Source organism: Mizuhopecten yessoensis, unplaced genomic scaffold, assembly GCF_002113885.1.
Source record: "Mizuhopecten yessoensis strain PY_sf001 unplaced genomic scaffold, ASM211388v2 scaffold10955, whole genome shotgun sequence".
Classification (NCBI taxonomy): Eukaryota; Metazoa; Mollusca; class Bivalvia; order Pectinida; family Pectinidae; genus Mizuhopecten; species Mizuhopecten yessoensis.
In genome coordinates, this window is record NW_018408805.1 from 55,444 (window position 1) to 69,717 (window position 14,274).

Here is a 14,274-nt window from a genome sequence, read left to right on the forward strand (position 1 = left end):
AACTCTTTCACAATTTTTTTCCCAGTTAATTGAAGCATTCATAATCCATAGTTATACATGTATACCGATTTTATCTCAACATCTATGCAATAGAAGTTAATACTTTGTTATATTTAAGTTTCTGTTTGTAAAGTTACTGCAACTATTCATTACCAGTTGCATCCTTGTCGACCGTCTTGTATTTCTCCAATCTGCTTTTACATGGCTTCGTTAACTTCGTACGTCCTACGCCTTAACAGATGATTTCAATCATATTGGTATTTCTCGGTACAAGTGTACTGAATCGCCTTAATCAAGATGCGGTCTAATTACTGCAAATCCGTCTCTGTATTCATACAACCATCTCTGTATTCATACAACCATCTCTGTATTCATACAACCATCTCTGTATTCATACAACCATCTCTGTATTCATACAACCATCTCTGTATTCATACAACCATTTCATGCTGAAACTCATGGTTATGCTAGTTTACATAATTCGAACTTCCAAATATATCAAGTTAAAATAATAGCATATTAGCTGAATGCTGTTCGAACTAATTCACCATACACAGTAATGTGTTTTTTAACAATGTCATCTTTGTACACTGTTGTCTCGTTTGAGCTGCGTCAAACCTTTACCACTGTCGCCGGAGGCATGACTGATGGAGCTTGGACGTACATATCTTTTCAATAGCCATTTTGCGTGACTTTTTATGGCAGAGTGATTGTTTCCTCTGTACCCATAGTACACATTCACTTCATCTACACTGAGAAGAATTTTGAAAACTTGTATTTTCTAATATTCTCTGTCTCTCCTGTATTAGAACGTTGGTAGACCTAGATGTTTGAGCGATCCTTGTAGGTGATATCCAAAGTTTATTTATTTATAGTAATATAAGCGTTCTGTGGCCCTTTTTAGAACCTTTTCGATTGCGGTCATGTAATCAAACGTTCCTCAATGTATGAGTGTATCGCATACATGTTACCACACATAATATTGAAATCAACTGATCATGATGTTATTTCATCAAATCATGGGTCAAGCCTCCGACAATGGGATCAAGCAGGTAATTGGTCTTTGGATTTTGAGCCTGAGAACAGTTTTACCGACTTTAGTATACGGGGTTAGATGAACAAGCCTAATACAATATAACCAACCACAACTACTGAACGACTGGAAACAACAATGGGACATGCATCACAACGTTATTTTGCACTAGTTAAGAAAATGCAGGGCTGAGAAGACATTTATGGTTAAATAAAGACAGGAACAAGGAATTGTCAAAACATTTAATATTTATTACAAATGGAAAACAAATATTTTATACATGTTTATTTAACAGACAATTTCTGTATAATGGCTAGCAGGCATGCGCACAACAACAGGTGAGGGGTGGACGTTCGATGTCTCGGTCGGTTTGTAGAAATGTGACTGGTGATTTAAAAATGTCCGCTGGTGCAAAATTAAGTAACAGTTACGATAAACACGTGTTGAGTTAGCCCTTCCCTTCCCATTGAAACTGTCGAGTCGACTTCATCGGAAACCACTGTCACAATTATAATTCGGTCCAAGTTTGTAGTTGTGAAACAATGACGTGTATCTTACGAATATATTATAGGTCATTGGACTGTTCTTCACGCAACACGATCCCGTAGTTGATGTTCAAGGGAGACAACTCGCTAGAGCTTCACCATAGCGCAATCTCTCCCACCGTTTTCCTACGCTACGGGATGGGGCGACATTGCATTCTGGGAGAGATTGCACTCAGCTGTCCTTTGTTGGAAATAATGTACTGGTTGTTTAGACCGGATGTTTTACCCTGAGTTCTGACTGGTTTGTTGATGCTGGGATAAAAACATCTAACTGTAATGGACGAGCACAACACTAACAGTACGGCACAAACACGCAATGTATTTATAAAATGGCATGGTCTCTGTTTGGTCTTACACGCTTTCTTTCCTCATATATATGGGCGGTTTGGCAATGATTAATGGCAGGAAGTTCCATTTAAATCCTGTGCAAACGTATGCGACACGAACATTGGTGGGATGTCAATTGGTTTCCTAATGCAACGCTCGTTTTGTCATCAATATTACTCAGGACAATTAGCTTTAATGTATATGTCGTCATTCATTTTCGTTAACACAATCCCGTAAGATTTGCGAGGATTCACGGAATTTGTTAGGCGTGCCAAACTAGACCTTTTTATGACCTTTCAACAGAATCTTTCAACACATCACACAATTACTACTTGTCATCGTCTGATTCTTCCTCGCTGTCATCTGATCCCAAGTCCGGCGGTGGGGGAGAGGCGTTGCCTTTACCCTGCCCTAACATAACTTTAATGGTTGGGAAGTCTGTAGGTTCTACTAGATCCAGGGGGCGCTCTCCGTCTTCTGTTAACAAGTCCTTCTTAGCCCCGTGTTGAAGAAGCAGTCTGAAGATAGACGCAATGTTTTCAATTATAATTAATATAGTACGGGTATTTTATGGCAATATATCAAATGTTAAAAATGATATGATGAACTTTTTATATGGTAGTATATGGAATACTTGTAATGTATTAATTGTAAAGGTACAAGCACATGTGTAGGGCTGACGTTCTGAATCTCTGTTGACCTCTCGTAAAGAGAAAGTGCGTGATTAAATTCGTTTCTGGATATGCACTTTCTGGATAAATAAACCACGCCATTGAGTTTATGAGAAAGGATTCTGGGTTGAAGTCCCAAGGTAAAAGGTGAATATACAAAAATGTATGTATTTTCGTTTTATCTACACCTTTTTTAATTATAACATTTTGGCATCCAGCTTATCGCTGATTAAGGTAGTTTGAATGAAACGTAATTATGTCCGGTAAATTAACTCATTCATCCTACATATTTTAACTGTACCTGCCAAGACTTTGCTTTGGTAAGGTTCAAGTTTGACTTACGGGGTGAATGGGTTAATTGATTTTGTATTATTTGTTTTGTGTTTGCTTGAATAGTTATCTATATGTTTTTTTGTTTTTGTTTTGTTTTTGTAAAACCAGTTCTTTGTAATATCTTCCGAGACGTTATGACAGAAGAAACAATGATAGCCCCTGTTTACCACTTGCAACTTACTTCGCAATATCGGCGTGTCCCTCTGCGCATGCGGCGTGTAATGGAGACCAACTGTCCTCGTCTTGTTTGTTTACATTGGCGCCATGCTCGATGAGCAGACGAACGGCCATCATGTTTCCGTCCAGTACCGCTTGGTGTAACGGGGTCAGACCTACAACAGTAATGAAAATTAATTAGGTTCTGACGATCACACCAGATCACATTAAGGTAATATGACGACATATGATAGAGCGACTCATGAAATGGCATGATAACCAGGGCACGGTCGTATGGTACCCCATCCAGTGATATTTATTCTGACAACAGTAGCCAGGGTGCCAAGGGGGACGCCATGGAAAGGGTAGTCGAATAAGTCGGGAACGAAATGACAGAGGTCAGCCCACGAAATGATTATATAGCGTTCTAATAATAATGTGTTGTGTCCTAACATGGACCGTTTCAATAACTTTAATATATATGTGGTTGTCATGAGAGTTTAATAAACCATGCCATAATATAGAACAACTAAAACCCAAATCTGGTATTCATGAATGTCCAAGAAGCTTGTCGAGTTTCGCATTCAAGAAAGAATGTTCCCACGAGTGTTGAGATTTCTTTGCCGTAACCTCAAGGTAAAGTCATTACTTTTCTTCCATCCTTTGTCTGTTTTGTAAACAAAAGCACATGTGTGATGTACGAGTATCGTCCGCCATCGGTTTACCTATGTTGTATGGTGCAGTGTAACTCATTGTGAGTACCTAGTACCAAATCTTAGGGTGACATCACCGGGTTACATTTATCTTAACATTGATTTATTAATATATTTCCTCAAAATAATTCTATTAGTCTTGTCTTCGTAAGAAACCTCGGTAACAAAAACCCATTCAACTACAAATGTAAATTAGAATTACGATAACTGCTTCCGGTTCAGCAAATGCCTGTTGTCACGTGAACAGAGTTAGCACCAAATTTACGTATGATTTAAACGTAAGGCAAACCTATAAAGAGTTGAAAATGAGGTATCCAAGCTCTATAGCATCTTCAACCGATGTTTTAGTATATTAAAAACTTAAATATGGTCATCTAAATTCAAGATTTGTTCTTGATATAGAAAAAGATACTTAAATTTTGCAATATTAAGTGTTTCAGAGGCAACTCTGTTATACTTTAAATTACAGCACACATGTATGCACTTACTGCAAGGTACCTCCTATATCACAGATATGGCAGCTAACATCTGCCAAAGTCTGTTGTTGTAGACAGTGCATAACGCTGCTCGTATCACTGGCCACCTAGCGTACCGCTAATTTTAAGGTTTCCATTTCGCACTTCACAAGTTCAGACGTATACAACTGTTACTTAATGACAATGCAATAAAAACTGCAACAGTTTGTAGTTTTAAAACCGAAATTAATAATAAAGGGTTTAAAGAATGCGAAAGATTAGAAAGAAAGAGGATACCGAATGTGTTCGTCAAAGCTATAGTATACGATAATTAATAAACGTTATCAAGAACTTAAGGTATGCCTATTGTTGTCACTGTTGCGATCTGGTAACAGTCTGGTGAAGTTCTTACAGAGTTTTATTTTTCAACATTTTTTATTCTCCTTCATAGTTTCGTTGGTTTACAAAGGTCGATGTGAGTTCTCTTTAGGTAACACATTTTGTTTGTCATTTCCAGCCAACATTAATCTGCATTTCTCGCATTTCTTCTTCTGATTGTCCTTTCTTCGTAAAACATTCCAATTACATTTTGGTAGAGCCTGCTTTTACTCTTCTTAGCTTCATTGACCTAAACACGTGCTGTGTTCGGGTTTTTTCCTGGAGTCGGCTAGTACTTTACTTTTATAAATTTGGCAGTATATATTTCTATCAACGTTGACTTTTCCATTGATTTTTATCACTGTTTGCGGTTAACGTAGTTTGTATTGGTCAGAGACTAGCTGTTTAAGTTTCGCAATGAGACAATTTTCTGTAATAGTGCATGGCAACACAAGGTTTGGGAAGTTAACTGTTAATAAATGTCGAAAATTATCTCTCTTCAGGTTGACAAAGGACTTCCTCTTTCTTTTGTTACTCTCCTCCATTTGTTGCGATGTCTCAGAGTGAGGGACGTCTGGATAGCGTCTTCTACACCTAAAACACTGTGATTTTTAAGGACATATACTGAGATGACCGTTCTTGAAAATGTAGCAGCATCTCATTGCAATACCTAGCCGTTTCGTCCGGCTGCAGTACGATTCCACGAAGATTGACGAGTTTGACATGAAGTATCTGGCTTGAGAGTTCATTTAACGTGAACGCGTACGAAGCTAAAATGTCGGTAATAACGCAATGACCAAAACACGTAAAACAACGAAAATTCGTTTTGACAAACAGTTTGAGTAAGTTTTTTTTGAGATATTGAATGTGGCCTGAATATTTTTTATCGTAATCACTTTCTCTAGGTCGGTGGGTGATTTCTGACTTATCCAAAAGTACTACTGAAAAGAACGGAAGGGGAGAAAGGCACCCGATCAGGATGTATAGTCTTTTTTCTTGAGTTCAAAGGATAATTTGTTTCTTATTCTCTCTTCTCTAACCTGGATAAGCCCATATATGCTACAATCGACCTACCCTTCTTCTTTCGAAAAACAAAACTGGTTTGTGCCTAGCATCACTGATGAGTCAAAGGAGGGTGAAACAGCTGTATGGCGCAGTTTCCTTCATTTTCAGCATCTATTATCAAATTTTATTGATGCAGTTACGTTCATATTTCATACTTTGTTTAACAAGACTACTGATATAGTGAACGTTTGGAGTTACAGAGGTTCTTGAAGAAGGTACATTAAAATGGTTTACAAGATTTTAATGACATGTGTGAGGATATGCTGTAAACGCGTTACATCCACCGCATAAGCTTTTTATTAGGGTTTAAAAGAAAACTCCTTTCGGGCTTTAAAACGACAAAATAAAAAACCACGAATTTATAAAGCGCATTTATGAAATTATCATTTTTATAGCCTATTGCTATTATATGCACACCAACATATAAATACACACCATGAGTGAGCATAAAAGCTTCACGTCTAGAAGTAAATACAAAGGTAAAAAAATGTATGAGATATTACCGCCTTCTAAATGAACAACAGCTTTTTAATAACACCTCGCGTAGATAGTGATTTGTCTTTAGAGATATCTCTAACGAAAAGCGAAAATCAGAACGACTTTCGTGTTTTAGATGCAGTCCACCATATACATGAAGCAAGGGATGTTGGGCATTGAATTCAAAACCTTTATCGAATTTTTCGCCTCCCGAGATTTTCTCCCAAATGTTCCATTCTACTCCTAGATATAAGGAAAGTCATCAGGCACGCGCTGTATAAATACTCCGTCTGTGTTATGCGCGTGTTTCCAGCACGTTATTCTGACAGTTGTAGTCTGACAGATGTTGTATACAACATAATTTGCCATGCTAAGTCTGGTCAACTTGATGTTATACACAACAGAAAGTCATACCAAGTCTGATCAGCTTGACGTTATACACCACAATGTGTTATACCAAGTCTGGTCAACTTGACGTTATATACCACAGAAAGACATACCAAGTCTGGTCAACTTGACGTTATACACCACATAATGCCATACCATGTCTGGTCAACTTGACGTTATACACCACAGAATGTCATACCATGTCTGGTCAACTTGACGTTATATACAACAGACAGTCATACTAAGTCTGGTCAACTTGATGTTATACACAACAGAAAGTCATACCAAGTCTGATCAGCTTGACGTTATACACCACACTGTGTCATACCAGGTCTGGTCAACTTGAAGTTATATACAACAAACAGTCATACCAAGTCTGGTAATCTTGACGTTATACACCACAGAATGTCATACCAAGTCTGGTCAACTTGAAGTTGTATACAACAGACAGTCATACCAAGTCTGGTAATCTTGACGTTATACACCACAGAATGTCATACCAAGTCTTGTCAACTTGACGTTCTACACCACAGAATGTCATACCGTGTCTGGTCAACTTGTCGTTATATACAACAGACAGTCATACCAAGTCTGGTCAACTTGATGTTATACACCACAATGTGTCATAAAATGTCTGGTCAATTTGACGTTATTTAACACAGTGCGTCAACTTTTATCGGTATATGTAAACTCTGATATTTACTGACTGTGAATGGCGTGATATAATATCAGTATATGTTAACATTGGCCTCTACTGACGTAATATTGATATAATGATATCTGCAAATCTGATTAAAATGGTGTGCAAAATAACAGAACGTGTTAATCCTCAAATTAATCTATGTTAGATACCGAGTTTACACGGGCACTGGTTTGTGATGGTTTAGCCAACCTTTCCTCCCACACATGTATGAGAAGGGTAGTCTGTTGACGTCAGTGTGGCGCTGGTATGTGGGAGCAATGTCAGGTCCCTAATATAAATCGTTTTGGACTGTACACATGTTACTGCTTCATCTCAGTGTAAAAAATGTACAAATGTAACAAATATTGCTCTGGCAGCAAACAATATCGATTCTGTAAGAGGAAATTATTCTAACATCAACCTCAACTAATTATCACAGTAACCTAGAAGTATTCTCACTGTAACCTAGAAGTAATCTCACTGTAACCTAGAAGTTTTCTCACAGTAACCTTGAAGTATTCTCATTGTAACCTAGACGTATTCTCACAGTAACCTAGAAGTTTTCTCACAGTAACCTAGAAGTAATCCCACTGTAACCTAGAAGTAATCTCACTGTAACCTAGAAGTATTCTCACTGTAACCTAGATGTATTCTCACAGTAAACTAGAAGTATTCTCACAGTAACCTTGACGTATTCTCACAGTAACCTAGAAGTATTCTCACAGTAACTTTGAAGTATTCTCACAGTAACCTAGAAGTATTCTCACAATAACATAGAAGTATTCTCATAATAACCTAGAAGTATTCTCACAGTGACCTAGAAGTATTTTCATGGAAACCATTGAAGTAATCTCACATACTCAAGAACTATTCTGGCGGTACAAAAGAATGAATCTGCATTAGCAATCCACTTGATTTTGACAGTGAAAACCTGATTCTGACCGTGAAAACCTGATTCTGACAGTGAAAACCTGATTCTGACAGGTAAACCCTGATTCTGACAGGTTAAACCTGATTCTGACGGTGAAAACCTGATTCTTACCGTGAAAACCTGACTCTGACAGTGAAAACATGATTCTGACAGTGAAACCCTGATTCTGACAGGGAAAACCTGATTCTGACAGGGAAAACCTGATTCTGACAGGTAAAACCTGATTCTGACAGGGAAAACCTGATTATGACAGGGAAAACCTGATTTCGACAGCAGACGAAATGATATTGACAGTAAAAAAAACCCGATTCTTACAGAAAAAAGAGTGTGACTGTATCTGAAAGTGAGAAATAAAGAAAATCGTTCTCCGAGTTTCTTTTTCATGTTCTTGAAATCTCCATTTGGCAAATACGTGACCGAGAAGACTTAAACGTTAAAGGACTAACCTCGTTTCGTACGAGCACACTGTATTAATTGTCTGCCGGATGTTACTTCCCAACATCAAAGGCCAGCATCACCAGTCCAGCTCGTGGTTTGATTACAGTTTCTGTCTCGTGATCTAGTGGCAACACTAACCCCGGCGTATGCTCTCGTCTTAAATCTCGATTAAATGTTGCTGCTTAGTAATATCAGTCGGAGGAAAGGTAGTCGTGAAGGGATTCAAGGTTAGCATAATCAATATATCAGAGATATTCTTATTGCTGAAAAATCTATTGTAAAAAAAAAAACAGTAAAAAAACAACAATGTTTTACCTTTTACCTTTCCCAGTTTTGCCCGTAACACACATTTGACTGCTTTTGGAATGTTTAACTGAATGGATTTGACACATATTTCGTTTGTGAGGGTTGTTTCAATGTACGAAAAACAGAATTATGTTTTGACAACAATTTCCTTACGAAAAACGCAAGAATTCCGACCTCTGATGCCAAACGTTACAGCCAAGTTCAAAACAAGAACAAAAGAGGGGAAAATGACGCCCCGTAAAAAACAAGGCTGCCGTGTGACAGGCTGTCCATTTCCAGCTGATGTGATGTCTTGGCTAACACCGATTCACAATGAGCTTTGTCACAGCTGTGTAATCAAACTTAAAACCCTTCACATGGGATTTTAGTACGGTAGGAATAAAACCCTCGGATTTAACCAGATCGGAAAGCATTACATGTATTCAATCGTGTGGTTTGCCGTATCGACATGTGTTACACATTGGCCTCTAATGAAACCATGGCCGCCTAGTCCTGCTCTAATGGTGTAGCTCTACCCACATTTCCCATGGGAGGTGACAGTTCGGTACAACGGAGAAGGGACCAGGTCCAGAATGAAACCGGCAATGTTTTGAAGATGAGCTCACATCGATACGTTCCATCGCAATTGCTTTATAAGTTGAAAACCTAAAGTAATATTTAGTTTTACTTCATTTCAAGATTCAAAATTCTTTCTTAGGAAATCAGTAAAGTGACATCAATATTCGCCATTGTATTTCAGAATAAACACATGCACTTATATTCTTCATGCATTGGGTAAGTGATAGATTACTTCTACAATGAGTATTTAAATATTTAAATACATACACTAAACATTATATCTTAAGTGCTTAGCATCTCTGATGAATTTATATATAACCTTGTCCATTGTCCCATCGTTTTCAGATCTCATAGTGTAGTGTAGAATGCAATGGCTCGTTTAAAGTGCAAATTTAAATTGTAAAACATATACATTTTTTACAACGAGTTTGGTCCCGTTTGAATTTTCTTTTCATTAATAGGTAAGTAGCTGTAAAACGACCATAACACCTACTATCATATGAGCATAAGATATCCTCTTATATATTATATAACCTATTGGGCTATAACATCACAAGTCTACCATCAGCTTCCCTAATCCTGCTTCATTGTTGATTCATTATCTGCTGAAACATTGGCAAAAACCCGGCTAGAACACAAATACAGCGGAATCCGTTCCATTAAACGATAAGATCGAGCGGATCCGTTAAGAAATTTAACGGTTCAAATATCTTATAGCAGTAATTACCAATGATGTATCTAGAGTAGCACAATGGATTGAACGTGACAAGGGAGAGGAGCCTTATCTAAATGAGATATGTATGTTTCACGTGCATGTTGCCATGTACAATTTTAATCAATGCACCGAAACAATTTAAAATGAAGGTACTAGCATAACACTACTATATAATCTCTCTTCTGTAGCTCATTAGCTCGGGCCTGGTCTGTGTGTTCCTTCTGTAGCTCATTAGCACGGGCCTGGTCTATGTGTTCCTTTCTGTAGCTCATTAGCACGGGCCTGGTCTGTGTGTTCCTTCTGTAGCTCATTATTACGGGCCTGGTCTGTGTGTTCCTTCTGTAGCTCATTAGCTAGGGCCTGGTCTATGTGTTCCTATTCTCTCACTTCCTTAACCTACACACGAACCTCCTTAAAAACCCGCACACACATCTAGTTATGTAATTAGCCACACACGTAAATAAGGCATTCACATAAGCAGATATAACATTTTTGTTGTTGTGTGTGTGTGTGTGGTGGTGGTGGTGGTGGTGGTGGTGGTGAGGGGAGGGGGGGGGCACTTTTCACAAATTGATATAAAATAATGCATGAGTTTTCTTTATGTAAGCATTGCGAGAAGACTCTTAGTGGAATTCGCAATCGTCAACATATCGACACATGTAGCTGACGAGTGAACAACAGGATTCTTTCATTAGCATCAAACAACAATAACGTGCACGCGACCTCCGTTCTGGGATTGTTGTGATAAGGTTATTGTTTACACTTCGATACTGCGACTTGCTCCAAACGATTTTGTACAGGCCTGCCAATTATATAGTTGATCTTAGTATATGGCATTAAATACACCGGCAACGACCCGCGATGGTGGTCAGTTTTAGTAGACTACTAGTATTTGCTGGTGTCTGTTATATTGGGATTTGTGTGGAGAAAAGTTAAGTCATTTTGCAAGAATTCTATTTTATTTCTTTGTGTTTCTAATATTATTTTGAAGTATCCATCAATAAAAGGGTACCCAAAACATTTAATTGAACATACAAAATTCATCTGCAAAGTTCTGTTTTGCATAACCAATGATAACGGTACCAGGGAATCGAAAACCCAAACATGATTTAATAGTGAATGATATTTCGCGCCGCCTTTGATATTACATATGGTGTAAAACACTCTAGTCCAGCTCCAGAAGCACGATGGGTGACCTCCTTCACATGAGCTTACCATCTGTGCGCCCGGAGCTGAACTAGGTATAGTATCTTAGTTGTTAGCACCATGTACGCTTATCGTCAATATTTGGTTTATAAATGGGTCTGAACCCATACGCGATGTAGTACATGCATGTAACAATTGGCTACAATTTAGACAAGTGGTGTAAGGACAAATATAATAATTATAATACATATAGTTTACAGTTTCTCGTAACATGTAGCAAGCATACTGGCACATGCGTCTCTACTAACTACATGGAGGGTCATTGTATCTTAATCAAATATTTGTTGATGACCTACCTGTGTTGTTGGCACCGCTAATACCCACTTTTAACACCACCAAGTTTACATACTGATAACCTACCTGCGTCGTTGATACCGCTAATATCCACTTGTAAACTTGCCCGACGTAACATGGTATTCAAACCCTGTATGTCATTTTCCTTAATATTATCCAGAAACACCAGTTCGTCCGGGAAATGGACTTTTGGTCGTGATTTCCCCGGGTTCTGCTTGGCGTATAAACTCGCCCTTCGACTCATGTTTATCCAAGTTCTTTTTGTAACTGTTGATTTTCAACTTTCACAAATACTGCTATCAATTTGTGTTTCTCGATGCGCTTCCCAGCATCGTTAGAATGTTCACATCCATGCCTGATTGTTTCGTCGTTACGGTGTTACGTTGTATCAATGTAACGTGTACTATTCCTCCTACTCCTTGATTCTACTCCCCCGTGGCTACGTATATCCCAGGATGTTCCAGTGCACAGATAACCCATCCGCATCAGTAGAATATGTCTGGGTTCAAAAAGGCGGGAGGTAGCAGACGAGAGCTCGGTTTGCACGGTGCTGGTGTCGAGTTACAGAACCTTGGTCTGTTGTTGTCCCGGCTTCATACCTCACGGGTCCAGCTCCTCTCTGAAAAAAGGCCAATTAATACGAGCGTAATTAGAGAAAGTTATACACCGTGAGAAGATTCTCGCAACTCCCCCAACCCAAAGGTTCCGAACGATTTTTTTTATTGAGTACGTGACTTTCTTGAGGTCTTATAAGATTTGAGTACAAACGTACACAGTCTATCATGTTAGCAATCTACAGATGTATAAACTGACGCATTTAGTAGAACTGTTTACAATACCATTGCTACCCTTGCACTGCGTCTACCGTTATCAACTAACAATTCGTAATGAAGTTATCTTCGCGATTAGAACTGTCTCGACGAAAACATCATCATCAACAAAATTGTATATAAAATATAAGCGATATTGTCTTTGTGTAGTTATCAACACAATAATGTCATACATGGCTATATGGCAGTAGTCTCAATGACGCATCAACACAAAACGTTCATACAGGGCCATATGGCAGTAGTCTCAATGACGCATCAACACAAAACGGTCATACAGGGCCATATGGCAGTAGTCTCAATGACACATCAACACAATAATGTCGTACAGGGCCATGGCAGTAGTCTCAATGACGCATCAACACAAAACGTTCATACAGGGCCATATGGCAGAAGTCTTAATGACACATCAACACAAAACGGTCATACAGGGCCATGGCAGTAGTCTCAAATGACAAATCAACATAATAATGTCATACAGGGCCATGTCAGTAGTCTCAATGACGCATCAACACAATAATGTCATACAGGGCAATGGCAGTAGTCTCAATGACACATCAACACAATAATGTCATACATGGCCATATGGCAGTAGTCTCAATGACACATCAACACAATAATGTCATACATGGCCATATGGCAGTAGTCTCAATGACACATCAACACAATAATGTCGTACAGGGCCATGGCAGTAGTCTCAATGCCGCATCAACTCAATAATGTCATACAGGGCCATATGGCAGAGATCTCAATGACACATCAACAGAAAACGGTCATACAGGGCCATAGCAGTAGTTTCAAATGACACATCAACATAATAATGTCATACAGGGCCATGGCAGTAGTCTGAGTGACGCATCAACACAAAATGATCATACAGGGCCATATGGCAGAAGTCTTAATGACACATCAACACAAAACGGTCATCCAGGGCCATATGGCAGTAGTCTCAATGACACATCAACAGAAAACGGTCATACAGGGCCATAGCAGTAGTTTCAAATGACACATCAACATAATAATGTCATACAGGGCCATGGCAGGAGTCTCAATGACGCATCAACACAAAATGATCATACATGGCCATATGGCAGAAGTCTCAATGACACATCAACAGAAAACGGTCATACTGGGCCATATGGCAGTAGTCTCAATGACACATCAACACAAAATGGTCATACAGGGCCATATGGCAGTAGTTTCAATGACACATCAACACAATAATGTCATACATGGCCATATGGCAGTAGTCTCAATGACACATCAGCACAATAATATCATACAGGGCCATATAGCAGAAATCTCAATGACACATCAACAGAAAACGGTCATACAGGGCCATGGCAGTAGTCTCAAATGACACATCAACATAATAATGTCATACAGGGCCATGGCAGTAGTCTCAATGACGCATCAACACAAAATGATCATTCATGGCCATATGGCAGAAATCTCAATGACACATCAACTCAATAATGTCATACAGGGCCATATGGCAGAAGTCTCAATGACACATCAACAGAAAACGGTCATACAGGGCCATGTGGCAGTAATCTCAATCACACATCAACACAAAACGGTCATACAGGGCCATATGGCAGTAGTCTCAATGACACATCAACTCATTAATGTCATACACAGGGCCATATGGCAGAAATCTCAATGACACATCAACAGAAAACGGTCATACAGGGCCATATGGCAGTAGTCTCAATGACAAATCAACACAATTATGTCATACAGGGCCATATGGCAGTAGTCTCAATGACACATCAAC

At 38.7% G+C, this 14,274-nt stretch overlaps 1 protein-coding gene across 3 annotated transcripts in view; it reads right to left on the bottom strand.

Moving 5' to 3' along the window:
- Positions 1 to 1,263: 1,263 nt before the first annotated feature.
- The window catches only part of LOC110464082 (protein phosphatase 1 regulatory subunit 27-like), a 55,489-nt gene continuing 42,478 nt past the window's right edge, over positions 1,264 to 14,274 (bottom strand). For all 3 annotated transcript variants that reach the window (XM_021519118.1, XM_021519117.1, XM_021519119.1), the window contains 3 exons: positions 11,737 to 12,289; positions 3,091 to 3,241; positions 1,264 to 2,423 (listed from right to left, as the gene is read on the bottom strand). In XM_021519118.1, coding sequence (XP_021374793.1) covers positions 2,234 to 2,423; positions 3,091 to 3,241; positions 11,737 to 11,914 — 519 coding nt within the window. In that variant the 5' untranslated portion in view covers positions 11,915 to 12,289 and the 3' untranslated portion in view covers positions 1,264 to 2,233. The remainder of the gene's footprint in view (positions 2,424 to 3,090; positions 3,242 to 11,736; positions 12,290 to 14,274) is intronic.